Raw genomic sequence first — 24569 nt, 5'->3', positions numbered from 1 at the left:
ACTGTTCATGTCCTGACTCATGCAAAGTCATGCACACACATTTGTGATCTTGACCTACACCAGTTCCTGAAGTAATACTACCTCAAATTCTTTTCCTAGTTTTCAAATACTCAGTGGCTTCATTGCTGTGAGCGTCTTCAGCCTCATAAACCTCCAATACTTCTGCACTATTTCACTCCTTGCTCTTCATGCACTGTCACTGGTGGCTGCATCTTCATTTGATGGATCCCAGATGGTGGAGATCCCACTCAGATCTTCACTGCTTCCCTATCTTGTTCTTTTCCAATGTGACCAATTCTCCATTGTCAACTACTGGTTGAAGCCGCTCTTGTGAAATGCTTTGGGTAATTTTGGCACATTGAAGGCACAACACAAATGCAAGTTATTATTGCCTTGATCAACATAATTGGGTTAAAACTGAATTCAATTAAAAGCTGACACTAACTCAAAAACCACAATGATAAAAGTATTTGATCGTGTCTGACAATCTCTCAATATTCCACGAAGATTCATAAACTGAATTTTAATTGTGTTTGCTAAAATTGTCTTCTGCTGCTTTCCCCTTTCATCTTCAATTCCAGGGAGCTTCCTTCAAATTCACTGTTAGTTTTATTTGACTGGGGAGCCTGCATGCATAATATACATTTTAAACTGATGCCAAGTTTTCACACTGCGTCTTTTATGTAATTTTATTAATTAAAAGATCTCTATCCTGTAAATCATAGTGTCAGCTGTGTGTCAGCTGTTAGCTCTTGTGAGTCTAAATCCAAAAGCTGTGGTTTTAAATCCCAAGTTAGAAATTTGAGTCAGAAGTCAAGGCTATGACTCTAGTAAATTACTAGTAGAGTAATTTGTTCTTGGTGGTATGATTCATAAGATGGTTTTCTTCATATGGATGCCATCTGCCACCTCAGGTAGACGCGAACTCTTCTATGATCCTGTGAAATTATTTTGAAGTGCAGAGGGAATGTATTGTTAACTATATTGTCTTAGCCACATCCACCCTTTGATAAATGTCACCAGTCACACCATTCAGTTAGGATCACCCTGCCTTTTATGGCTGTCTGCCTGATTCCTCTCATTATGAAATTTATTATGCTTGAAGAAGTGATTTATCAATTGAAAGTGATTTAACAACTTTTTAGTTTCATGGCTATCTGTGGGAAGATGAATCTCAAGGTTGTATATTGCAAATATACTTTGATAATAAATGTACTTTATATCTTAAATCTTTGAAATTTGGAATGTACTTTAAGATGATCTGAAAGGACTGTAGCGTAGCCTGACGTGGCAGGCAATTCATGGAGCTTTGCATTTCACAGCTTTCAGTTCCTTTGTTTAGGGTTGTGGGGAACTGGCTCAGACGAATAGTTGAGACCAGCACAGGTCATATTGAAGGGCAGGATAGGCTCCGCAGGCTTGGTAACCGAAACCCACTCCTATTTCCTTGAATGTTCTTCTTGCTTGTGTCCTCTTCTGTCTGGGTAGTTTTTGGTTCTCAATGTTGAATTTAACAACTTCAAGTAACTCACTTTCACTATTTATATTAAAACTGGCCAGTTCTGCTGAAGGCTATCCAGCTGTAATCTTAGGTCCATTTTTCTCTCTGCTCTACCGTGGTTGGACCTGTTGGGCATTTCCTTCAGCTCTGTGCTTGGCAGCTTTTACATATTCACTTTATAATATTTTCTCTTTTTAACCTCCCATATTAACCGTAACAACCAGATAACTATCAAAAACCTATTACCATGGAAACTTCAGTCTCCAATGGAGTTTGACAAGCCATTTCCCTAGGTTTGCGAAGTCTAGAACTGTGGTCACAATTTCTGGATATAGGGAAAGAAATTTGGAAATTAGATGAGGAGAAATCTCGTCAGTCAAAAGATGATGAAATTTTGTGATTTGCTCCCACTGAGGGAGTAGAAGCCAAGACACTGACCATGTTTAATAAAGCTAGATTTTTTTGTTGTAGCTGAAGAAGGCAGAAGCAGTTGGAGGTGAATGGGGTTCATGTAATGAGATGGATGGAGAGCACAGTGATGTGGATGTTAGAAATGTTTCCTCACAGCTCCACTTCTGTCCCATATCCCAGAAATGTGGTTTGGTAGGCTGATGTAAATTGCCTCTAGTGCATCAATAGCTCATAAAATCTGTGGGAGTTGATGGGAATAAATGTAAAATATAATGATATTAACATAAGATTTGTGTAAATCTGTGTTGATGGCCTGTGCAGACTCTGGTCAGAAAGGCCTATATTCCTGCTCTATGACTCAGATTCAATGGCTTAATCATCAGCCACACTCTCACTGGTGATAGCTCAAACCTCAAGTGGCCTTTCCCATTTCTGTTTTTCCATTTACTGTGTATGTTTAGTTAATCGGTATATCAGAAATTCCTTTCACACAGCCTGAACTATGTACATATTTCTATTTTGCATGTTACAAAAGAATTATGGTTTCATATCAGAGGTTAAAATGCCAAAATCCCATTACATCTACAAGTCAACTTCAAGGAGCAATGCCTTAGGGATGCAGCATCCATCAGTAAGGACACCACCACCCAGGACACGCCCTCTTCACTTTACCATTGGGAAGGAGGTACAGAGATCTGAAGACGCATACTCAATGATTCAAGAACAACTTCTTCCCCTTTGCCATCTGATTTCTGAATGGACCCATGAACATGACCTCATCACATTTTTATTTCTTTTTTTTGAACTATTTATTTTAACAACTATTTAATAGGTGTGGTATATGCTTACAGTAATTCTGACTGTGTTTGCTATATTTATCATGTATTTCATTTTACTGCTGCCATAAAGTTAACAAATTTCACAACATATGCCGTTGATATTAAACCTAATTTTGATTCTGATTCTGCATCGCTCTACCTCTCCTTTTGCTCGGCCATCAGCTTTCTCTCTCTCTTTCTCACACACACACACACACACACACACACACACACACACCATTCTGCAGGAATGTGAGGAAAATGGTCAATACTTGCCCATTAGGACCCTTTGTTTTACATAGATCTGTGGAATTCTTTCAATAGCAATTAAGTTTCTAATCCATCCTCAGATTTGTGGATTTTATCTATTTTAATCTTCCACTGCTTATTTTGATGATTTTTTTACAGGTAAGTCAGAAGTTTCAGTGCTGGCAAACTTGATGGAAGGACACTAGCTTCAGAAGACAGTGATTCTAGTCAAATAAATTACTAAGGGTTAGAAAGCCCAGAAATTTCTTGCTCACACATTATTCACCCAAAAATTATATAGAGGGTCTATCTACATTTTACACAACATTGGTCACGGTAGAACACTTACAATTCACAATCAGCATTCAATCAAATTGACAAATGCCAATATGACATGAGTGACGACACACTTACCAATCAATGGGACTGAGTCAGATGTTGCTGGCATTATCTCAGCCACTAGCAGCATAAATACAGTTAGAGACAACAGCACAGTGATTCCTGTAAGAGATAAAAGGAGGTGGAGTAACACAGGGTTTCAAAGTTCTATAGTAGAGTCTAAAACTTGCATGAATGCTATTTGCTTGTAAGAACTACCTTGAAACTACCTGAAATAAAAACTACTTTGATGCTCCTTTTGTGCCAATTCAGCCAGGATAAATGGTTACTAAGGGGGCATAGAACATCCATACTTACAGGTTACATATGTTTTTTGTGGTATTTATGGACTGTTGTTGTCCTGATTCAGGTGGAACAAGTTAGCCCAACTCTCCGCCAGATGATACAACACAGGCTTTGTCTCACCAACATAATGCCATTTCAAAGCTCATAGATGAACTTATTATACTAATCCTGGAACTGCATTTATACTCCCAACACATTCAGTATAAACACTTGGCTCCAGATTGATTATCAGCACAGAAAACCTTGGAATCAGTGTGCAAGGGGAGAGGTGGCTAAGGCGCAGTTCAAGGTTCACTCATTAAGATGGGAGGAAGGCAAAAAGGAAACTATAGGCCAGTTAGCCTAACCTCAGTGGTTGGGAAATTGTCTATAAGGATGAGGTTTCGAGGTACCTGGAGACTAATGATAAAGTAAGTCAAAGTCAGCATGGTTTCTGTAAAGGGAAATCTCATCTGACAAATCTGATAAGAGTTCATTGAAGAAGTAACAAACAGGGTGGATAAAGGAGAGGCAGTGGATGTCATTTATTTGCATTTTCAGAAGGCATTTGATAGGGTGCCACACATTAGGGTGCTCAACAAGATAAAATACAGGATTTATACTGGCATGGATAGAGGAATGGCTGACAGGCAGGAGGCAACAAGTGGGAATAAAGGGAGTCTTTTTTGGTTGGTTGCCAGTGACTAGTGGTGTTCCTCAGGAGTCACCACTAGTGACTGCTACTTCTTACATTGTTTGTCAATGATTTGGATAATGGAATTGATGGCTTTGTGGCAAAGTGTGCGGATGAAACAAAGGTAGATGGAGGGGTAGGTAGTGTTGAGGAAACAATGTGATTGCAGTGAAGGGAATTAGGAAAGCCAGGAGTGGCCATGATAAGTCCTTGGCAAGTAGGATTAAGGAGAGTCCCAAGGCATTTTGTACATACATCAAGAGCAAAAGGATAAGTAAGGAGAGGGTGCGACCACCCAAGGATAAGAGGGGAACATTTGCTTGGATGTGGAAAATGTGAGTGAGGTACTTAAGTATTTGCTTCAGTATTTGCCAAGGAAAAGTAAATGGAGGACCAGGAGATCAGGACTGAGTTTATATATATATATATATATATCATCTGCAAACTTGATGACACAGATTGAGCTGGATCCTGCAACACAGTCACACGACAGCAGTGAGAACAACAGCGGGCTCAGCACACAGCCTTGGGGAGCACCAGTGCTTAGCGTAATGGGACGAGAGATTTTGCTGCCCACACAGACTGACTGTGGCCTTACTATTAAGAAGTCCAATATCTAATTGTTGAGGGAGGAGTTGAGACTGGGCGAGGGCAGTTTCCCCACCAGTTTCTGGGGTATGATGGTGTTGAATGCCGAACTGAAGTCTATAAACAGCAGTCTGGCCTATGAGACCCCAGGTTCCAGGTGGTACAGGACGGAGTGGAGGGCAGAGGCTATTGCATCATCAGTGGATTGTTCGAACTGGAAAGGTCCAATGAAGCTGGGAGAGAGGCTTTAATGTGCTCCATAACCCAGCTGCTCAAAGCATTTCTTAATGGTTGATGTTAATACCACCAGATGATAGTCATTTAGGCAGGTTATTGATGCCTTCTTTGGCACTGGAATGCTGATTGCCAGCTTGAAAACCGAGGGGGCAATGGATTGTTGTAGGAGTGTTGAATATATCCACCAGTACCTCCATCCTTTTAGAACCTGACCTGGTATATTATTGAGCTCTGAAGCTTTACATTGGTTGACTCTAGCTAGGGTCTTCCTCACCTCAGCTTCAGCCAGACGGAGTGTCTGCTCCCCTGCGAGGAACGACACTTCCTCACCAGCCCTTTGTTTTGTGCATCAAACCGGACATAGAAGATGTTCAGCCTCTCAGGGAGTGAAACATTCTGGTCACTGATGCGCAGGATAGACTCACAGTCTGTAATCCTCTGACTTCTCTACCACATGCGCATTGTGTCTCTTATATCGCAGAAGTGGCTGTAACTTCTCTGAGAATGCTCCCATTTTGGCCTTGCTTGTGGAGCGGGAAAGCGCAGTTCTTGCTTCCCTGAAAACTGTCACATCCCCTGATCTAAAGACAGCATCATGATCCCTCAGCCTGGCATGGACCTCTGCAGTAAGCCATGGCTTCTGATTTGCCCTCACCTAGATGTGCTTCGTGATGGTAACATCCTTAGTATGCTTCTCTATGCAGCTGGTCACAGAATCCACATATTACTCAAATTTAGCACAGTTGCCACAGGTCGTAGCCTCCCGGAACATTCTCCAGTTCATATTATGCAGAGATTTCACCCTCAGGCCAGGTTTTCATCATCTTTAGAAACAGTCTGACCCATTTGATCACTGGTTTGTATGCTGGAATTAACATGACAGATAAGTGATCTGAGAGTGCAATGTGGGGTCAAGGGACTGCTTTATAAGCTCCTGTTATGTCAGTGTAAACCAAGTCTAATGTATTTTTACCTATACTAGCAAAATTAACATGCTATGAATTTAGGCAGAACTATTTTTAGGTTTACATGTTTAAAAATCACCTGCGATAATGAAGATACCATTGGGGTGTTTGGTTTGAAAATCACTGATGGAATGACAGAGTTCACACAGTGCCTTGTCAACATTGGCAGAGGGTTTGGAATGTTCACTTCAATTGTCTACATGATTTGTGTTTTTTTTTCTTTCCCTTGCACATCAGGTGTTGGTCTTTTATTTTTTATTCTTTAATTTGGGCTCTTTCAGGTTTCTTGCCTTGTGGCTATCTGTAAGCAAACAAACCTCAAGGTTATATCATTTATACACTCTTTGATAGTAAATGTACTTTGAATCTTTGAATAGCCTGTTCCTGTTCAGTGAAGTTCTAATCTTATTAAATGGCAAGGGAGTCTCAGTGGCCAAAAAGAGTATCCTAGATAATTTAATCCTTAAATATACTAATGCTGTAAACGTAGAACCAATGTTCAAAGTCAATTTATTATCAAAGCACATATGTCACCATATACAATACTGAGATTCATTTTCTTGCAGGCATACTCAATAAATCCATAGATTAAAAACCATAACAGTTATCCCTTTGTTGAAGAGCCTGATGCTTGAGGGATAATTACTGTTCCTGAACATGGTGGTGTGAGCCCTGAGACTCCTGTTACCTTCTTCCTGATGGCAGTAGCGAGATGAGAGCATGTCCTGAGTAGTGGGAGTTTCTGATGAAGGAGGCTGTGTTCCAGTGACGGTGTTTCATGCAGATTTGATCAATGGTGGGGAGGAGTTTACCCATGATGGACCGGACTGGACTGCCTGCTCATTACTTTTCATAGGATTTTCTGCTGAAGAGCATTGGTGCTTCCATACCAGGCTGTGATGCAACCAGTCAATATTCTCTCCACTACACATCTATAGAAGTCTGTCAAAGTATTAGATGTCATGCTGAATCCTTGTAAACTCTGAAGGAAGTAGAAGTGCTGCTATGCTTTCTTTGTAACTGCAGTTATGCGCTGGGCCCAGGACAGGTCCTCTGAAATAGCAACAGAGGAATTTAAATTTCCTGATCTTCTCTGCCTCCGATTCTCCGATGAAGACTGGCTCATAGACCTCTAGTTTCTTTCTTCTGAAGTCAATAATCAGCTGCTTAGTCTTCCTGACATTGAGAGAAAGGTTGTTGTTCTGGCACCAGTCAGTCAGATTTTCAATCTCCCTCCTATATGCCGATTCAACACAACTGGAAAATAATTGAACAGGAAATAAAGCTTCTTTATCCATTATGGTTCCTTAAAAGAGTTAGTTCAACGTCCCTGATCTCTGTACATCCCTGCAATTTTCTCTCTTCAGGTACTTATACTGTTTTGGGATGTGGGCACAGCTAGCAAGGCCAGAATTTATTGTTCAATTCCAATGTAACTTGCACAGTTGGTGGTACCCTGTGTGTCTGCTCTGTATTAAAAAGAAAACCCTGAATCTTCTTTCTTTACATGTTGGGATGGAACAAAACAGATGAAACCCTGCTGCATCATTCCTTTGTCATTTTCTATCTGTTTGTTTTGGCAATTAGTTCAAATTGGTTACCTCTGGTGCTGGAAATGGTTTCCAACTGTTCTCTCCGTTTATTACCAGCTCTCATCATTTTCAACCCACTTGACCTTCTCCTGCTCCAAGAAGTACAATCTCCTTCTCTTGAGACACTCTGTAGCCTTGTGCAGTTACTTACAGCAGCTCATGCAAGGATATCAATTTACTTTGACAACATACGTCAAATTCGATTTGCACATTAACAAAGTGCAATGGGCTGGAAAGACAGAAAGCAGTTACAGGAAGTCACTACTTCTTGAGCTAGGCTTTCTGTAAAAGGTAAGCTAAAGCACAGGTACTGCTATTAAACTCCTCTCAGACTTCCAGCCAGGTATAGTCACAAAGATGAGAAAATCTGCGGATGCTGGAAATCCAATCAACACGCACAAAATGCTGGAGCAACTCAGCCGGCCAGGCAGCATCTATGGAAAAGAATATTGTTGATGTTTCGGGACAAAACCCTTCCTTAGTTCTGCCAGCATTTTGTGTGTGCAGCCAGGTCCAGTACCCACTGGAAGCCCGAGAAGAAGTTTTTCGTCACATCCACTGGGAAAGCATTAGATCCTCTTTCACAGGTATTGCTAAATCAGGAAATAGTGGAATCCATGGCAGGACAGCAAACATGTATTTGCTAAAATGCAAGTTTAATACAGAATGGATTAGCAGGAAAGGTTTGCACAAGTATTAAGAACATGACTAATTCTTGCATCATCCCTCTGGTCATGGATTTACAATGCAAAATAATGATCCATTTGTTCTTATTCTGCTTTTGCTTAGATAATGGCTTGAAATAAACCAAACACCCTGTTGTATTTGGAGGAGCAAGGCAATGGTAAGAATATTTATCAAATAATTTTCATTTGTCTTCATAAAATCATAGACACGAAACCTCCAGGAATGGTGGAGAATGACTGGGCCAGGGTAAATGAGGTGTTTAAAGAAATCAGCTTGAACAAAAACCCTGGTAGTGAGGAATTAATGAGAATGAAAGCTGATAAATCACCAGGATCTGACAATCTTTATCTCAGGGCTTTGCAACAATTGTCTATGGAAACAGAAGATTTACAGGTTGTCATCATCCAATATTTCATAGTTGTACATACATTTCATGGTTAAAAGGTAGCAAAACTAAGTTCACTGATGTTATTCCAATAGCCCTATTGCTAAATTCTCCATTGTTCCAGTTTCTGGCACAAAGTAGGGTAATAAATTACAACATTAAAAACTGTCATATGCATACAAACTTGTGCTTGTTCAATCCTCTTTCTTTCTTTTTCAATCTTTTTATTGAATTTCATATATAAAAAAAATAACATAATATTGTATTAAATAGGTTACAAGTACATTAAACTTAAAGTTAAATTAATAACAAGATAATAATATCTTATTAAACTATCGGCAAAAAAAATCATATAATAATCAATCTAACCTATATTGATTATACATGAAAGGGATTAAGAATAGTCAACAAAAGAAAAAATATATAAAAATGCAAGAAAAAAATATATATATAAAAAATAATAAACCTAAATTAAACATGGGCAATAATAATAGTTTATATGTATATGATAGTGTCAAGAACTCCGGAACTCCATACCAGAACAAGAATAAAAAGAGAAAAGGTCTGGAAGCAGCCTGTTCAATCCTCTTCAGTCATTCATCATATATTAAAATTGCACATTGGCACCGGTGAACCACAACAACATGTTGCGGGCTGTTTACAAAACTTCCAAATGATTTGTTTCTGAATTAATCTCTACAATCTGCAGCCTGTAATTTCCCATTAAGCAATATACTTTTGCACAGCTTGTTGTCTTGTGCGCATTAGTTGTTTGTCCGTCCCATTGTGTGTGGTCTTTCATTGATTCTATTATATTTCTTGGATTTACTGTGTACGCCCACAAGAAAATGAATCACAGGGCTTACAGGGTGACATACATGTACTTTAATAATGAATTTACTTTGAACTTTGCAGATTATATCATGCGAAACATGGGCATCTGAGATAACATATCAGACTGCTAAATTAGGTACGAAAGTTCACTTCCACATATGCTATTCTCTACATTATTGTACATATTACTGCAATATTCAAATGATTTGAAGAACCATTGGAGGTTCTCTCATTCCTTGCATCCACTTGTCTCTTTTCCTTGAAGACATTTGTCCCTCTGCTCAAATACAGCCCTTGAAGGTTAATCTTCACCCTCCAGCCTAAGATTTTACAAATGAAACAGGGTAGATTTGAATGCAGTTTATCAGATATCTCTGGCAACTCATTCAAGCACAGATATCTTTTGTGACACATTCAAGCAAAGGACTGTAAAGGAATTCTTAAACAGTGTTCATTTTTACTTTAGCACTTCAGAGATACATCAGACTGGGCAATTTTTATCGATAATACGTAGCACAATCAGGTGATTTGAAGATGAAATATTTGTAATGAGTACATGTCCCCGGAGAAACTGATGAGCCCATTAAATTCTCATCTAGTGTCTGCTGCCTGTACAAATGTAACATTACTGCTGATATTTTATGTAGTAATATTTCAGAAAAATTAAGATGTAGCTTTTCCCTTTCAAGAGCTAAGAAGGTGAAATCTGTGTAATTGCAAATTGAGCTTTTTTGTGTGTGTTTTTTGAACCCATGTATTTTTCATGTGTATGTTTTGTTTAATTAAAGAGAACTATTTACTATAAAACTGATTGTGACTCTTACTCTGGAAAAGCTATGCTGCTGAGCATGTAATGTTGTGATGATATTATCGATTGTTCATACACATGGATAATGAATGACCATGTGACTGGCAGAATGAACATGCTGACATTGTGATGGAAAGTAACGGCAAAATTACAGAAGAGGAATTTGTCTGACCTCATCTATTGAATGATATTTTCATGTTTTTCTATGTATATGATTTCTTCAAGAGAAGTCTGGCCAAAAATCGAGTAAGTAACAATGGTAAGCAATATTAATGTGAAAATTGATGAGTGTGTTTAGCAAAGTAAAAATTCCATTTCACATTCTGAATTTCCAGACCCTTCTTATTGATTTACTTCACTCAAACAGCATCTTACCATTATCCTCCCTGATTAAAAAAAACTGTTGAATTTGCACATTATTTTCCATAAATTTGCCATAGCAATTTAACGATTTTGATATTAAATGGAAAATTAAAAGCAATAACTAGTTTCTCATTTAAATACCATGTTAAGACATACTCAACTGGATTTTATTTCAGATGACATCCAGTAAAACCTCAGAGTGAACTGAAATACTGTTCATCAACGTATGAAACAATTGCCTTTGGTACACATTATGCTATAGGATATTTACAGATGTCATCTGATAATGTAATTACATTTCATAACTCTGTTAAAAGTTGTATTCACCAGGGTGAATGCAGATGGAAGTACAAGATTGGGTTGAGGGAGGGTTGAGAGTGAGAAACATCAAAAAACAGCAACTCTTCTTGCATGTGAGAGTTACACTTAGGCCAATAAAAAGAAGTGAGATCTAAGACAGCGGTTATTGGGGGAGCTGACATTGTTGGAATGCACTGAGTATTTGGTGAGAAGAGGTGGAGGCCATTTTGGATCAGCCATTGTGTGAGTGAGCCAATGGAGGAGATGAAGATCAGAGGCTCTGACTTGAGATGCTTCAACATGGAGGCACAAGTGAGCAGCAGGTAAGGAGAGGTATGCTTTTTTTATTATAGCAGCTAATTAAAAAGATGCCAAATAAAAAAAAAATAGGATGCAGCATCAGGTGATGTGTTGCAGCTGCATGATGTGGGCGAAGGTGGACCCCATTGTGGTTCCTGGTGACCACGTCTGCAGCAAGTCTTGGTTGTTCGATGAATTCAGGCTCAAAGTTTTGACCTGGAAGCCAGACTTCAAACACTACAGTCCCTCAGGAAACTGGAAAATTACACGGACCCTGTTTCAGGAGGCAATCACTCCCAGGAGTTTAACTACTGCAAATTTGTTATGTGGCCAGGGCTAAGAGTGTGAACTGTGAGCAAGGCAGGTAGGAAGATAAAAAGGCTACTGCCAATCCCAGTGTCTAAAGTCTGTCCCTGGCAGATTGAGAGGAAGAGACCGGTTAATGGGTCCAATGGTCAAGAAGACAGGCGTTGTGGAGCGTTAAGAGGATGACAAGACACTTAGACGTCCTGGTCATCCACTGTAGCAGGAGAGGTCTCCGGCCGTAATAGTTGTCCGTGCCACTGGATCAAGGTCTCTTCTGCCGAGAGAGTGGGATTGCCCTGTGCAACGGCCGTTCCACTTAAAACTCCATCACGCACAGGTTTCTGTTGTGCGATTCATCTCAGTCCAAACTCAACTCGTCAAACCCTGCGGCGATGGGGGAGTGGCAAAGCAGCAGCTGAAGATGACCACTGGCGGTTGTAGTCACAAACCTGCTCGTCAGCTGCCTTTGGACCAGTGGTCATTTGTCTCTGTACCTGGGGCAGTAGAGATGTCCAGGGTGACTGGGCAGCCCTTTTTAAGACAGCACTGCCCACCCTCGCATGAGGGAGGGGGTTAGAAAAGTTACCACAAACATTGCCTGCCCCACAACATCTGGCTAGCTAACCGCAGCTGGTGGATCATCTCCTTAGCGGTCGACGTGTATCAAGAAAATCAAATCAAAGGAAACTCATCTTTGGAGCCTGGAACACCTGCACCTTGCTGGATAGAGACAAGGTGGCAAGGCCTGGAGGACGAACAGCACTCATAGCGGCCGAACTTCACCGTTATCGCATTGACATCACTTCACTCAGTGAGACCAGGCTTGCAGACGAGGGTTCATTACAGGAAGCAGTGAGTGGATAGAGGTTCTTTTGGGAAGGGAAACCACAGACTGATGACAGGATCCACGGAGTAGGTTTTGCAATCAAAACTGTTGTGCTGAAGAACATCCCTACTCTACCCGCTGGAATAAATGAACGTATCATGAATTTCCGCTTTCCTCTCAATGAGTCCTAGTGTATCACCATTGTCAGTGTCTATGCACCAACCCTCGTGAGTCCAGACGAAGACAAGGAGAGTTTCAACAAGGACCTGGACCAGACTATTCAGACAACACCCACCAGTGACAAACTCATCATCTTGGGCGACTTCAATGGTAGGGTGGGGACAGACAGCGATAAGTGGGATGGAGTCCTTGGGAGACGTGGGGTGGGAAAACTAAACAGTAGCGGCCTGCTGCTTCTGAGCAAGTGTGCATCACTAACACGATGGTCAGACTTGCAAACAACCTGGTTGCATCCCAGGTCCAAACACTGGCACCTACTTGACTACATCATAGTACGCCAGTGTGACCTTTAGGATGTCACCACCACCCGGGCCATGCGAAGTGCTGAGTGTTGGACAGATCATAGACTGGTTCGATCGATCCTCAATCTGCACATAGCCCCTTTGCATCATAAGCAACCAAAGACTGCCAGAGTATCTTTTAACATGGGCAGACAGCAAGACCCAGGTCAGGTCCAATGTTTTCAAGATGTACTTAATGAAAAATTCTCTAGCAATTTACCACTTGTGGGAACCTGTTCTGAAAAGTGGACGCTGTTCAAAGATGTTATCACACAGACTGCAACAACTGTACTTGGACTGAAAACCTAAGTGCATCAAGACTGAACACGAGGAAATCTGCAGATGCTGGAAATTCAAACAACAACACACACAAAATTCTGGTGGAACACAGCAGGCCAGGCAGCATTCTGACGAAGGGTCTCGGCCCAAAACGTTGACAGCGCTTCTCCCTATAGATGCTGCCTGGCCTGCTGTGTTCCACCAGCATTTTGTGTGTGTTGTTGCATCAAGACTGGTTTGATGAAAACCACAGGACCATCTATTAGTCGTGGGGAAGATGCTTGAGTCCATTATTAAGGACGAAATAGTGGCACATCTTGATGGCAGAAATAGGATTAGGCCGAGCCAGCATGGATTTACCAAGGGCAAATCATGATTGACTAATCTGTTGGAGTTTTTTGAGGGTGTAACAAGGATGTTAGACGAGGGTAAGCCAGTGGATGTTGTGTACCTAGATTTTCAGAAGGCATTCGATAAGGTGCCGCATAGGAGATTGGTGAGTAAAATCAGAGCTCATGGCATTGGGGGCAGGGTTTCAACATGGATAGAAAACTGGTTGGCAGATAGAAAGCAAAGGGTAGCAGTGAATGGGTGTTTCTCGGAATGGCTGGAGGTGACTAGTGGGGTACCACAGGGCTCTGTATTGGGACCACAGCTCTTTACGATTTATGTCAACGATTTAGATGAGGGCATTGAAAACTGTATCAGCAAGTTTGCTGACGATACTAAACTGGGTGGCAGTGTGACATGCGAAGAGGACGTTAGGAGAATACAGGGAGACTTGGATAGGCTGGGTGAGTGGGCAGATACTTGGCAGATGTCATTCAATGTGAATAAATGTGAAGTTATCCACTTTGGAAGCAGGAACAAGAGGGCAGAGTATTGTCTGAACGGTGTAGAGTTAGGTAAGGGAGAAATGCAAAGAGACTTAGGAGTCCTAGTTCATCAGTCAATGAAGGTGAATGAGCAAGTGCAACAGGCAGTGAAGAGGGCAAATGGAATGTTGGCCTTTGTTACAAGGGGAATTGAGTACAAGAGCAAGGATGTCCTTTTGCATTTGTACAGGGCCCTAGTGAGACCACACCTGGAATATTGTGTACAGTTTTGGTCTCCAGGTTTAAGGAAGGACATTCTGGCAATTGAGGAAGTGCAGCGTAGATTCACTAGGTTGATTCCTGGGATGGCAGGGCTGTCTTATGCAGAGAGATTGGAGAGATTGGGCTTGTACACGCTGGAATTGAGGAGATTGAGAGGGGATCTGATTGAAATGTTTAAGATAATTAAAGGATTTGATAGGATGGAGGCAGGAAATATGTTCCAGATGTTGGGAGAGTCCAGTACCAGAGGGCATGGATTGAGAATAAGAGGTCAGTTATTTAAAACAGAGTTGAGGAAGAGCTTCTTCTCCCAGAGAGTTGTGGAGGTGTGGAATGCACTGCCTCGGAAGACGGTGGAGGCCAATTCTCTGGATGCTTTCAAGAAGGAGCTAGATAGATATCTGATGGATAGGGGAATCAAGGGATATGGGGACAAGGCAGGGACTGGGTATTGATAGTGAATGATCTCTCAGAATGGTGGTGCAGACTCGAGAGGCCGAATGGTCTACTTCTGCACCTATTGTCTAATGTCTAATGTCTAATTTCAGCAGGCCTTCAGGCCAAGAACAAGGCCTATGCAGACTGGCAGAATGACCCATCACCTGTCTCAAAGAAAGACAAGTTTAAACACCTGCAGTCCAAAGTACAAGCAGAACTGTGAGAAATGCAGGACGAGTGGTGGCAGAGAAAGGCTGAGCAGGTGGAACGCCATGCAGACATGCATGCCACCAGAGAGTTCTTCAGCACCATAAAGTCCGTTTATGGTCCTTCTAATCAGGGTCCTCCCCCTTGCTATCATCTGATCCTAATCAAAGACCAGGAAGGACTGGAAAAACCGCTGGGCTGAACACTTTTCCAACCTACTCAATAGGCCGTCCACAGTTCATCCTGACTCTGACAGCAGATCCCTTTGCAGCCAATCCTGGATGGCCTAGACCTGCCGCCCTCTACTGGTAAGATCAAGAAAGCGCTCTCGCTGATGAACTCAAATAAAGCAACAGGGCAGGATGGCATTCCTGAGGAGATCTACAAAGCATTAGGCCCAAATGCCTTCCAGGCGTTCCAAGACATCTGGATCACAGAGGAGATGCCTAATGCCTCGCCAGCTGCTCTATAGTGAACTGGAGACTGGAAAGAGACTTCAAGGTCATCCACGCACTACAAAGACACTGTGAAGGAAACCCGATGCTACTGTGACATCCAGCCAAGGGAACTAGAAGCTGTGGCTACCGACAGAACCCACTAGCAAGCCCTGTGCTATGAAGCCTACACCAGTTTTGAAGATAGGCGCTGCCGAAAACTGATGGAAAACCATGAGCAACATCACAGAACAGCAGCCACAATTGTTACAACAACGGACTTCCAGTGCCCCCATTGTGCTAGACTCTGTGCTTCGAGACTGGGACTGCAGAGCCACCTCTGTGTTCATAGATGAACTACACAACAGCGTGTCTTCTTCGAATCCGAAGGACTACCACTATCTGACCTGCAGAGGGATTGAGAGTGGGAAGGGAAAGATCCAGTTTTCATGGTCCGTGTGGGTACCAATGATGTAGGGAAAATAAAGAAAGGTGTTCTGCAGAGGGAATTTGAGCAGCTAGGCACTAACTTAAATCACAGAATCAAAAAGTAATAATCTCTAGATTGTTACCTAAGCCATGTGCAAATTGGTACATACAGTTAATAAGATCAGACGTACAGCTTGAAGATTGGTGTAGGAGTAGTGGGTTTGAATTTTTGAGACATTGGCAATAGTATTGGGGAAAGGTGGGAGCAGTTCTGGTGGGACAGGCTCCACTTGAGCCATGCTGGAACCAGAATCTTGGCAAATTGTGAAACTCAGGCTGTGGGTAGGCTTTAAACAAATTAATGGGAGGGGGTTCAACAGCGTGGAAGAGTATGGATAAAGTAAAAGGGAAGGAGAATGCAAAAGAGGTAATGGACACTTTCACAATAAGGAGTAAGCCAAAAAGTTTAGAAAGGGATCAGAATTTAACTTCTTAAAAAGCGAGTAAAAGAGAGGCAAGAGTAGATTTCAAGCCACTGGAAAATGACAATGGAAAGATCGTAACTGGGGGACAAAGAAATGGCAGATGAACTGAATAAGTATTTTCCATCAGTCTTCTCTGTGGAAGACACCAGAAAAATGCCAGAAATTTGAGTGTATAGGGGGCAAATCTGAGTGTAGTCACTATTACTAAGGAGAAGGTATATCAACCAATTGGTAAATCAAGGCATCTGGACCTGCTGTGTTGTGTAGAAGCTGTTTTACTACTGAGCAACATCTTCAGTTCTGATCCATGGTGGGTAGTTTTCCTGCTTATGAACTCTGAGTTGTTTAAGGGTATTGCGATCACATGAGAGTAATTAAGGGTCACAGAGATAGTGAGAGGATCATTAGTCTTATCTTTCATGAATGGAGATGTGAACTGTTGTGGAGACTCTGGGGTGGAGATGATAGAACTCCATTGTAAGTAGCTGATAGGTGGTGTTGTACCCCACCTCCTCTGTTCCAGTTTGATGAAGATGGCTTCTTTAATCCCTCTTTCAAACCACCTCTCCTCCCTGTCCAAAGTGTGCACATTGTTATCATCGATGGAGTGTCCCTTGTCCTTTGGGGGTGTCCTCTTGACCTGAGGTGTTAGCCCTCCTATGTTGGGCCATCTGTTTGTGAAGTGCTTGTTTTGTCACACTGATATACAGATCTGTGGAGCTCTCATTGCATTGGATAGCATATACAATATTGCTCTGTTTATGTTTGGGTGTAGGATCCTTGGGGTGGACAAGTTTCTGTCTGCACGTGCTTGTGGGTTCGGTGTTTGTTGAAAATCTTTCTGAGTTTCTCTGAAACTCCAGCGGCATATTGGATGACTATGTTTTTCTATCTCTTTGCTGCTTACCACTCTGCTGGGCTGATGTCTCTGCTGGTTTTTGTTGCTGTCTTGATGAAAGGCACTTAAGGTAGCCACAAGCTTTCAAGGCTTCTCTCTAATACTTGCGCTCTTTGTCTTTAGCTGTAATGTTGATGGGCACATTCTCAGCGTGATGATGTAGTGTTCTGATAACCCCTAAGTTATGTTCTAATGGGTGATGAGAGTCAAACCATAGATACTTTTTCCTGTAAACTTCCATATCTAAATGTCTATTTCCTTTGGAAAGTACTGCACAGTCTAAAAGGGCCAGTCTTTTGTTCCCGAAGCCTTCTCGTGTAAATTTGATGTTATTATCCACTGTTGTTCTATGAAGGCTTGCACCTCATGAATTTAATTTTAACACAGGTGTCATCCACATACCTGAACCAATGATTGGGTGATGTTCCATGGAAGGTGTTCAAGGCTGTCCTTTCTACTTCATCCATGTATAAGTTGGCTACAATAGGAGACACCAGTGAACCCATGGTACAACCGCGTTTCTGCCTGTAGAAGACATCTTTGTATTTGAAGTAGGTAGTGTTGAGACAGAGGTCGAGTAAAGTACATACCTGATCCAGGTTGAGTGTGGTTCTACTGTCCAGGGTACTATCCTGATACAGCTTTTTTCTTACTGTCTTGATAGCTTCAGAAGTGGGCACAGATGTGAATAAAGACGTATCATCATATGACACCATGGTCTTGACTGTGTTCAGCTTCAGATGCTGAAATTTCTCGACAAATTCCATGGAATTTTGGATGTAGTGTGGAGTTACAGATCAAAGGGGTGAGAATAGTGGTAAGGTAATTCATAATGTTGTATGTAACTGAGTTAATCCTGCTCACAACTGGCCTGAGAGGGACTTCTTGCTTTAAATAACTCACAGTTTATAAGCCATAAAACTATGCACCATGGATCAGAACTGAAGAAGCCTCTTAGATGAGTGGTGAAACATCCTCTTGAGAACACAGTAAGTCCAGTTGACTTGATTTACTACTGGTTAATATACAACGACCTGCATGAATGAGAACCTTCATAGAATAAGGAGAAGGTACTTTAGAATCTGAAAGATCTGATGTTAGATAAGTCACGTGGACCAGAAGGACTCCAATCCAGTAACTGAAGAGATTGAGGAGGGATTATTAATGACCTTTCAAAAATCACTAGGTTCTGGAGGAGTGGAAAACTCCAAATGTCACTCCACTCTTAAAAAGGGAGAGTGGCAAAAGACAGGAAGTTGTTCAGCCATGCATGAATCTTGGAATTCATCTACTGTTGACTAGGATCCTTTGTATTCTCCAGAATTCTACTCCACTTTGTTACAGTCCACTTCCATTATCAGCACATGGAATTAGCAAAAAGTGAGCGGCAGTCTGAAAGCAAACATACCAAAACATTCCCCATTCTTCTCCCCTCCACTTGTAGCACCCTATCCCATTAAAACCATTCCTAACGTGCAGCTTCAGCAGTGAACTCATCACTCATCACTCATGATGTTTGTGAGTGATACGGTGAGTAAAAATGGAAGTGCATTATAAAGTTGGACTGCTAGGACTGGGAAATGGAAGATAAGCAGGCAAGGGTTGAAAGATCGGGTATGAAGACTGGAATATTTTATATTTGTTGTCCATATGAAGTGTCATTGGAGTTTGAGCTAGATATGATCAATTAATTAAAGTATATTGCAAATTACAGAAGCTACGTTATTATTATTTTATTCTTGAAGACAACTAAATAATAAGCTTTATTGAGTACTGGTTCTGTTTTTTTTGTGTAGTGTGTATTCTTTCAACTCCCCAAGTTCGGGCTGTAAACCTCATTACAGTAAAATTCTGTGCATCTGGCATGTTTGGGTCTTTAGTATTACTGGGTTAACAGATTTTTCAATCTAGTAGACAGCTGTGAATTAATACTTGAACACATTTTTAATTCCCTTTCTTTTAAAATGTTACAGTTTGGAATGGTTAATGCTGTAAGATTGAAGGGAGCATGACAAACAGTAACAGATGAGCTGAAAGGGAGCCAGAGCCCAGGAAGGTGGGAAGGGAGTGTGGAAATTAGGGCACAGTGTTTGAAAGAGGATTTGGCTTGGTGTCTTGGAATGGAATGCAAGAACTATGGATTTGATGCTTGAAAGGGTGTGTGGGAACCAGAATCCCAGTAAATGGACAGGCTGTAGAGGAAATGGGGTCTTGGTAAGTCAGAAAGGAGCACAGGAACCAGGGCCATGGGGAGCAGCCATTTGATTCCAGAAGAAATGTTGGGGCAGAGGGGAAATATGAGAAATAAACATGGTGGAACTGGGCAGTGAGAGAACATCTAGAAAGATGGGATCACAATTGAGATGGAATATAGAGAGCCACAATCTGCATTGATCTACCTAATGGTTGATCTGATCTGATTTAGTTGTTGCATTCAAAATAGAAAGCATTAATGCTCCTGAACTAATTACAATTGCTTCATGAAGTGCAAAAGTTCAGATGAAAATTCAAGAGTCTTCTGCATTTTACAATAGAATCCAACTGCTTTTTTTAAAGGATTTTATGTTAGGTTTTTTTCTCTCGGCACAGTTTATACTTTCCATCCGAATGCCCCAAAATACTAAAAAAGAATTAATGTTTCAGACTCTACCTAATGAAATTTTCTCTCCGGAATCTGCTGGTAATAGGAACACCAGAAGTGCCAACCCAGATATTAGGACGCATGGGATCAGTAGGTTTAGTCCATAATAAAGTGTACGCCTGCGCATCATGACTGTGTAGGTCACATCTGGGTAGGGCTCATCACAGCACTCGTAGCGGAGTTCATTCCTTTTCCCAGGTACTCCTGCAACACAATAATCACAGGCATTTTGCTTTTCCAGTAAAACCACAATTCATCACTTTACGTAGAACACTATCCTACAGGAGAAGGCAGAAAACATTTCAATCAACTACCATTGGATTGGGGTTGTTAATTTCTATTTGATGGTATAGTATAATGTGTTCTTAAAATGTCTAATAGTTCCAAATCAATCAAGTCTGGAGGGAAGTATGTTGGTCTATGGATTTCTGATGCCAGCATTAGATTATCTCAGAGTCATGCTGGACACATTTTCTGGAAAGAATTGTCCGCTCATTTTATCAAATTATATCAGATTTTGTGGTGATGAATTAGCATATAGGAGGGATATTGAAAATCTGATTGGGTAGTGCCACAACAACAACCCTTCAATCAATATCAGCAAAATCCAAGAGCTTATTATTGACAACAAGAGGACAAAGCCAGAAGTCCATGTGCCAGTCCTTATTAAGGGAACGGAGAATGTCCGTAGCTTTGGCATGTCACCAAAAAAACTTAGTACACAGTAGAGAGTACCCTAATTGCTTTTTTCATAGCCTGGTATGGAAAAACAAATGGCCTGGAACAGAACAGACTACAGAAAGTGGTGGAAACAGCCCAGTCCATCACAGGCAAAGCCCTCCCCACCATTTACTCAAAGTGCTATCACAAGACGCAACATTCATCAACAAAGACACTCATCATCCAGGCTATATTTTCTTTTCAAATACAGAAGCCTTAGGTCCCACACTATCAGGATCAGAAACAGTTATTACCCAACAACAGGCTCCTGAACTTACATAGATAACTTCATTGACCACTACTCTGAACCGATACGGGGATGCAGTAAGAGGCAGGGAGTGGATAGGAGGAAGCTGAAAAGGGTTGAAGAGGTAGGAATCTAAGTGGAGAGGAGAGTGGACTGTGGAAGAAAGGGAAGGAAGAGGGGAATTAGAGGGAGGTGATGGTGAAGAGAGGAGAAGAGAAGAGGTGAGAGGATAGCCAGAATAGGAAAGAAAAAGGAAGGGGGAGTGAAGAAATCACCGGTAATTGGAGGAAAAGATGTTTGGAGGCTACCTAGATGCGATGTGAGCAGTTGCCTTTTGAGGTGGACAGTGTGAAGCTGCTTGATGAAGTCTTTCCTCCAATGTGCTTTAGCTATCACTGATGTAGAGGAGTCCACACCAGATTATCTCAATAGACTTGCAGGTGAAGTGCCGCCTCACCTGGAGGGGTTGTTTGGGGCCCTGAATGTTGGTGAAGGACGAGGTACTGTATAGGAACAGGTTTTGCACTTGTCCCACTTTTAGGGTTAAGGCACAGGAGGGAGATCAGTGGGGAGGTAGACGTGGAGAAGAGAGTCACACGAAGAGTGATCACAATGGGAGGTGGCGGGGGTGTTGAGAGTTGTGGAGAGTGAAAGATGTGCATTGGAAATAAGGTATTTATGGAGAATAATGTGCTGGATACAGACACTCATGCGGTGGTAGTTAAGAATAAAGGAAAGGCTATCCCTGATCTGGGGGCACGAGGACAGTGTGAGGGCAGATGTGTGGGAAATGGAGGAGATGCAGGTGAGAGCAGTGTCGATTGCAGTAGAAGGGAAACCCCATTCTTTGAAATTGGAGGACATCTCAGATATTCTACTCTGTCAAGTCTCATTCTGAGAACAGGTATGGTGGAGACAGAGAAATTGAGAGAAGGACCTCTCAGATGTTTTTAGCATTTTTAGCCTGGAGGTAAAATTCACCAGTTATTGAGAAGGCAGGTAGAGCTTTGATTTAAATAATGATCAAAAGAGCATAGCCCACAACAGAGTAGCATTTGATTAGTGATTCCCAAAATATTTTGGGTCACCATTCCTTTTGCTCCCAGACCACATTCCCAGAGTCCTCTCTCCCTTTCCATCCGTTACAGAAGAACTATAAGAAATTTTGATTTATGATGCACAGTGAAAGAAAATAGGAATTGCAAATTCAAAGCTGTGACAAATTATTACAAAAATATTCAAATGTGTTTAAAGGTACAAATAAAATTATTTGTTTATTAAATTACAGTAAAAACAATTTTTATTGACAATTTTAGAATGTACATTAACAGTCCAACTATTCACTACTTCATTGTTTATTCACCTTTCAATGAGATGGATAGGCTTGGTGCGGTGATATCAGCTTCCCAGTGTGAGGCTGAATGTTACGCGGAGGGAGTCTCAAGATCCCCATTTTCAGTAATTTGCATGTTCAGTTTTGTTCCTTTGAAAGAAGTTGGGTGACTGCACTGAAACTGCGCTCCACTTAATATGATGTTAGAAAGGCAATAAAGAACACCTTGACCTTTCCCACTGTGCAGGACAGCATTCAGAGATTTCTTTTTTCCAACCAGATGGGTGCAGTATACTTGAAGATCATTATTTAGTATTCTCTCTTCCTCTTCCAACTCAGAGAGGCTCATAAGTTGGAAAAGGTTGCTAAGGTCACTGTTGCACATAAACAGGGTTAGCTCGGACAGAACTGTGGAGATAACTGATTTGATTTTGATAAAATTCACATTATTTCCTTGCAATTGGAGAATGATTTTCTTCTGTGAATTTGTGAATAAGTAATTCTAACTAATAAGCAATGTCATGCTGAACATTCTTGAGTTTATTATCGAAAGAAGCATTCGAGTTTCAAAGAATTTTATCACAGTTTCAAAAAGCACATAAAAGTGACTCAGGCCATTTCCCTTTGAGAGGCATCTGATATAACTGAAATAACAGGGTTGTTATCGTGGGTGACTTTAACTTCCCTAATATTGATTGGCACTTGATTAGTTCCAAGGGTTTAGATGGGGCAGAGTTTGTTAAGTGTGTCCAGGATGGATTCCTGTCACAGTATGCTGACAGGCCGACTAGGGGGAATTCCATACTAGATCTAGTATTAGGTAATGAACCGGGTCAGGTCACAGATCTGTCAGCGGGTGAGTATCTTGGGGACAGTGATCACCGCTCCCTGACCTTTAGCATTATCATGGAAAAGGATAGAATCAGAGAGGACAGGAAAATTTTTAATTGGGGAAGGGCAAATTATGAGGCTATAAGGCTAGAACTTGCGGGTGTGAATTGGGATGATATTTTTACAGGGAAATGTACTATGGACATGTGGTTGATGTTTAGGGACAAATTTGTCCCGGTGAGGAAGATAAAGAATGGAACCATGGGTGACAAGTGAGGTGGAGAATCTAGTCAGATGAAAGAAGGCAGCATACATGAGGTTTAGGAAGCAAGGATCAGATGGGTCTATTGAGGAATATAAGGTAGCAAGAAAGGAGCTTAAGAAGGGGCTGAGAAGAGCAATAAGGGGGCATGAGAAGGCCTTGGCGAGTAGGGTAAAGAAAAACCCCAAGGCATTCTTCAATTATGTGAAGAACAAAAGGTTGACAGGAGTGAAGGTAGGACCGATTAGAGATAAAAGTGGGAAGATGTGCCTGGAGGCTGTGGAAGAGACTGAGGTCCTCAGTGAAGTGCCCCTTCCCCAGGGCACCACTGCTCAGTACAAGCGGACATGGCTTTAAGGTAAGGGGAGGGAAGATCAAGGGGGATATTAGAGGAAGGTTTTTCACTCAGACAGCGGTTGGTGCGTGGAATGCACTGCCTGAGTCAGTGGTGGAGGCAGATACACTAGTGAAGTTTAAGAGACTACTAGACAAGTATATGGAGGAATTTAAGGTGGGGGGGGGGGGTTATATGTGAGGCAGGGTTTGAGGGTCAGCACAATATTGTGGGCCAAAGGGCCTGTAATTTGCTGTACTCTGATACTATGTTCTCTGATATCTGTGTGCAACAGCAAGCATTCAAACTGTCATCATTCTCAATATAAAGCTCTCAAAATAAATGAGAATTCAGAGCATACAACTTGATATTATTTACCATTTTGATAATAGTATTTAATGATTGGTGCAGCTGACCACTTGGGATTTTTTGTGACAACATATTGTCTGTGAATTACACAGTGAATGGTAAGTATCTTAGGTACACCTTTTTGGTAAGGAAGTAATAACTTCTCATGGTAGCATCATGTCATTGATGATGCCCCATTTGTTGCAGAAACAAGAATGTTGGTGAGTGGAATGTCCTTCTTTTTGAAAAATTGGTCAACAACTCAAAATATTGACTTTCCCTTCACATCTGTTTCTAGTCCTCTTGGAAATAACAACTCATGAATCATGGTTTCATTTCTTATGAAGAAAAAAACCCAAGAAGTAAAGGTTTGTTGCTTAGCAAAGTTGACTCATCCATCTGCATAACAAATACTGCTGCCCGAAGTAGTTTGCAGAATAAGTCTTCCACATTCTCAGGCATTTCATCGATTCATCTTAGGACAAAGTTATTGCTGAGTGGAATCACTTTAATCACTTGATCTGATGATGTACAAACA

General features: G+C 41.4%; 1 protein-coding gene across 3 annotated transcripts in view; it reads right to left on the bottom strand.

Moving 5' to 3' along the window:
* Positions 1-24569, bottom strand: part of chrna8 (cholinergic receptor, nicotinic, alpha 8) — a 362783-nt gene that overhangs the window by 47553 nt on the left and 290661 nt on the right. For all 3 annotated transcript variants that reach the window (XM_059973862.1, XM_059973863.1, XM_059973864.1), the window contains 2 exons: positions 19966-20160; positions 3394-3480 (listed from right to left, as the gene is read on the bottom strand). In XM_059973862.1, coding sequence (XP_059829845.1) covers positions 3394-3480; positions 19966-20160 — 282 coding nt within the window. The remainder of the gene's footprint in view (positions 1-3393; positions 3481-19965; positions 20161-24569) is intronic.

Source organism: Hypanus sabinus, chromosome 7 (assembly GCF_030144855.1).
Source record: "Hypanus sabinus isolate sHypSab1 chromosome 7, sHypSab1.hap1, whole genome shotgun sequence".
NCBI lineage: Eukaryota > Metazoa > Chordata > Chondrichthyes > Myliobatiformes > Dasyatidae > Hypanus > Hypanus sabinus.
The sequence above is the reverse complement of the archived record's forward strand: the minus strand, read 5'-3'. Positions and strand labels throughout refer to the sequence as shown.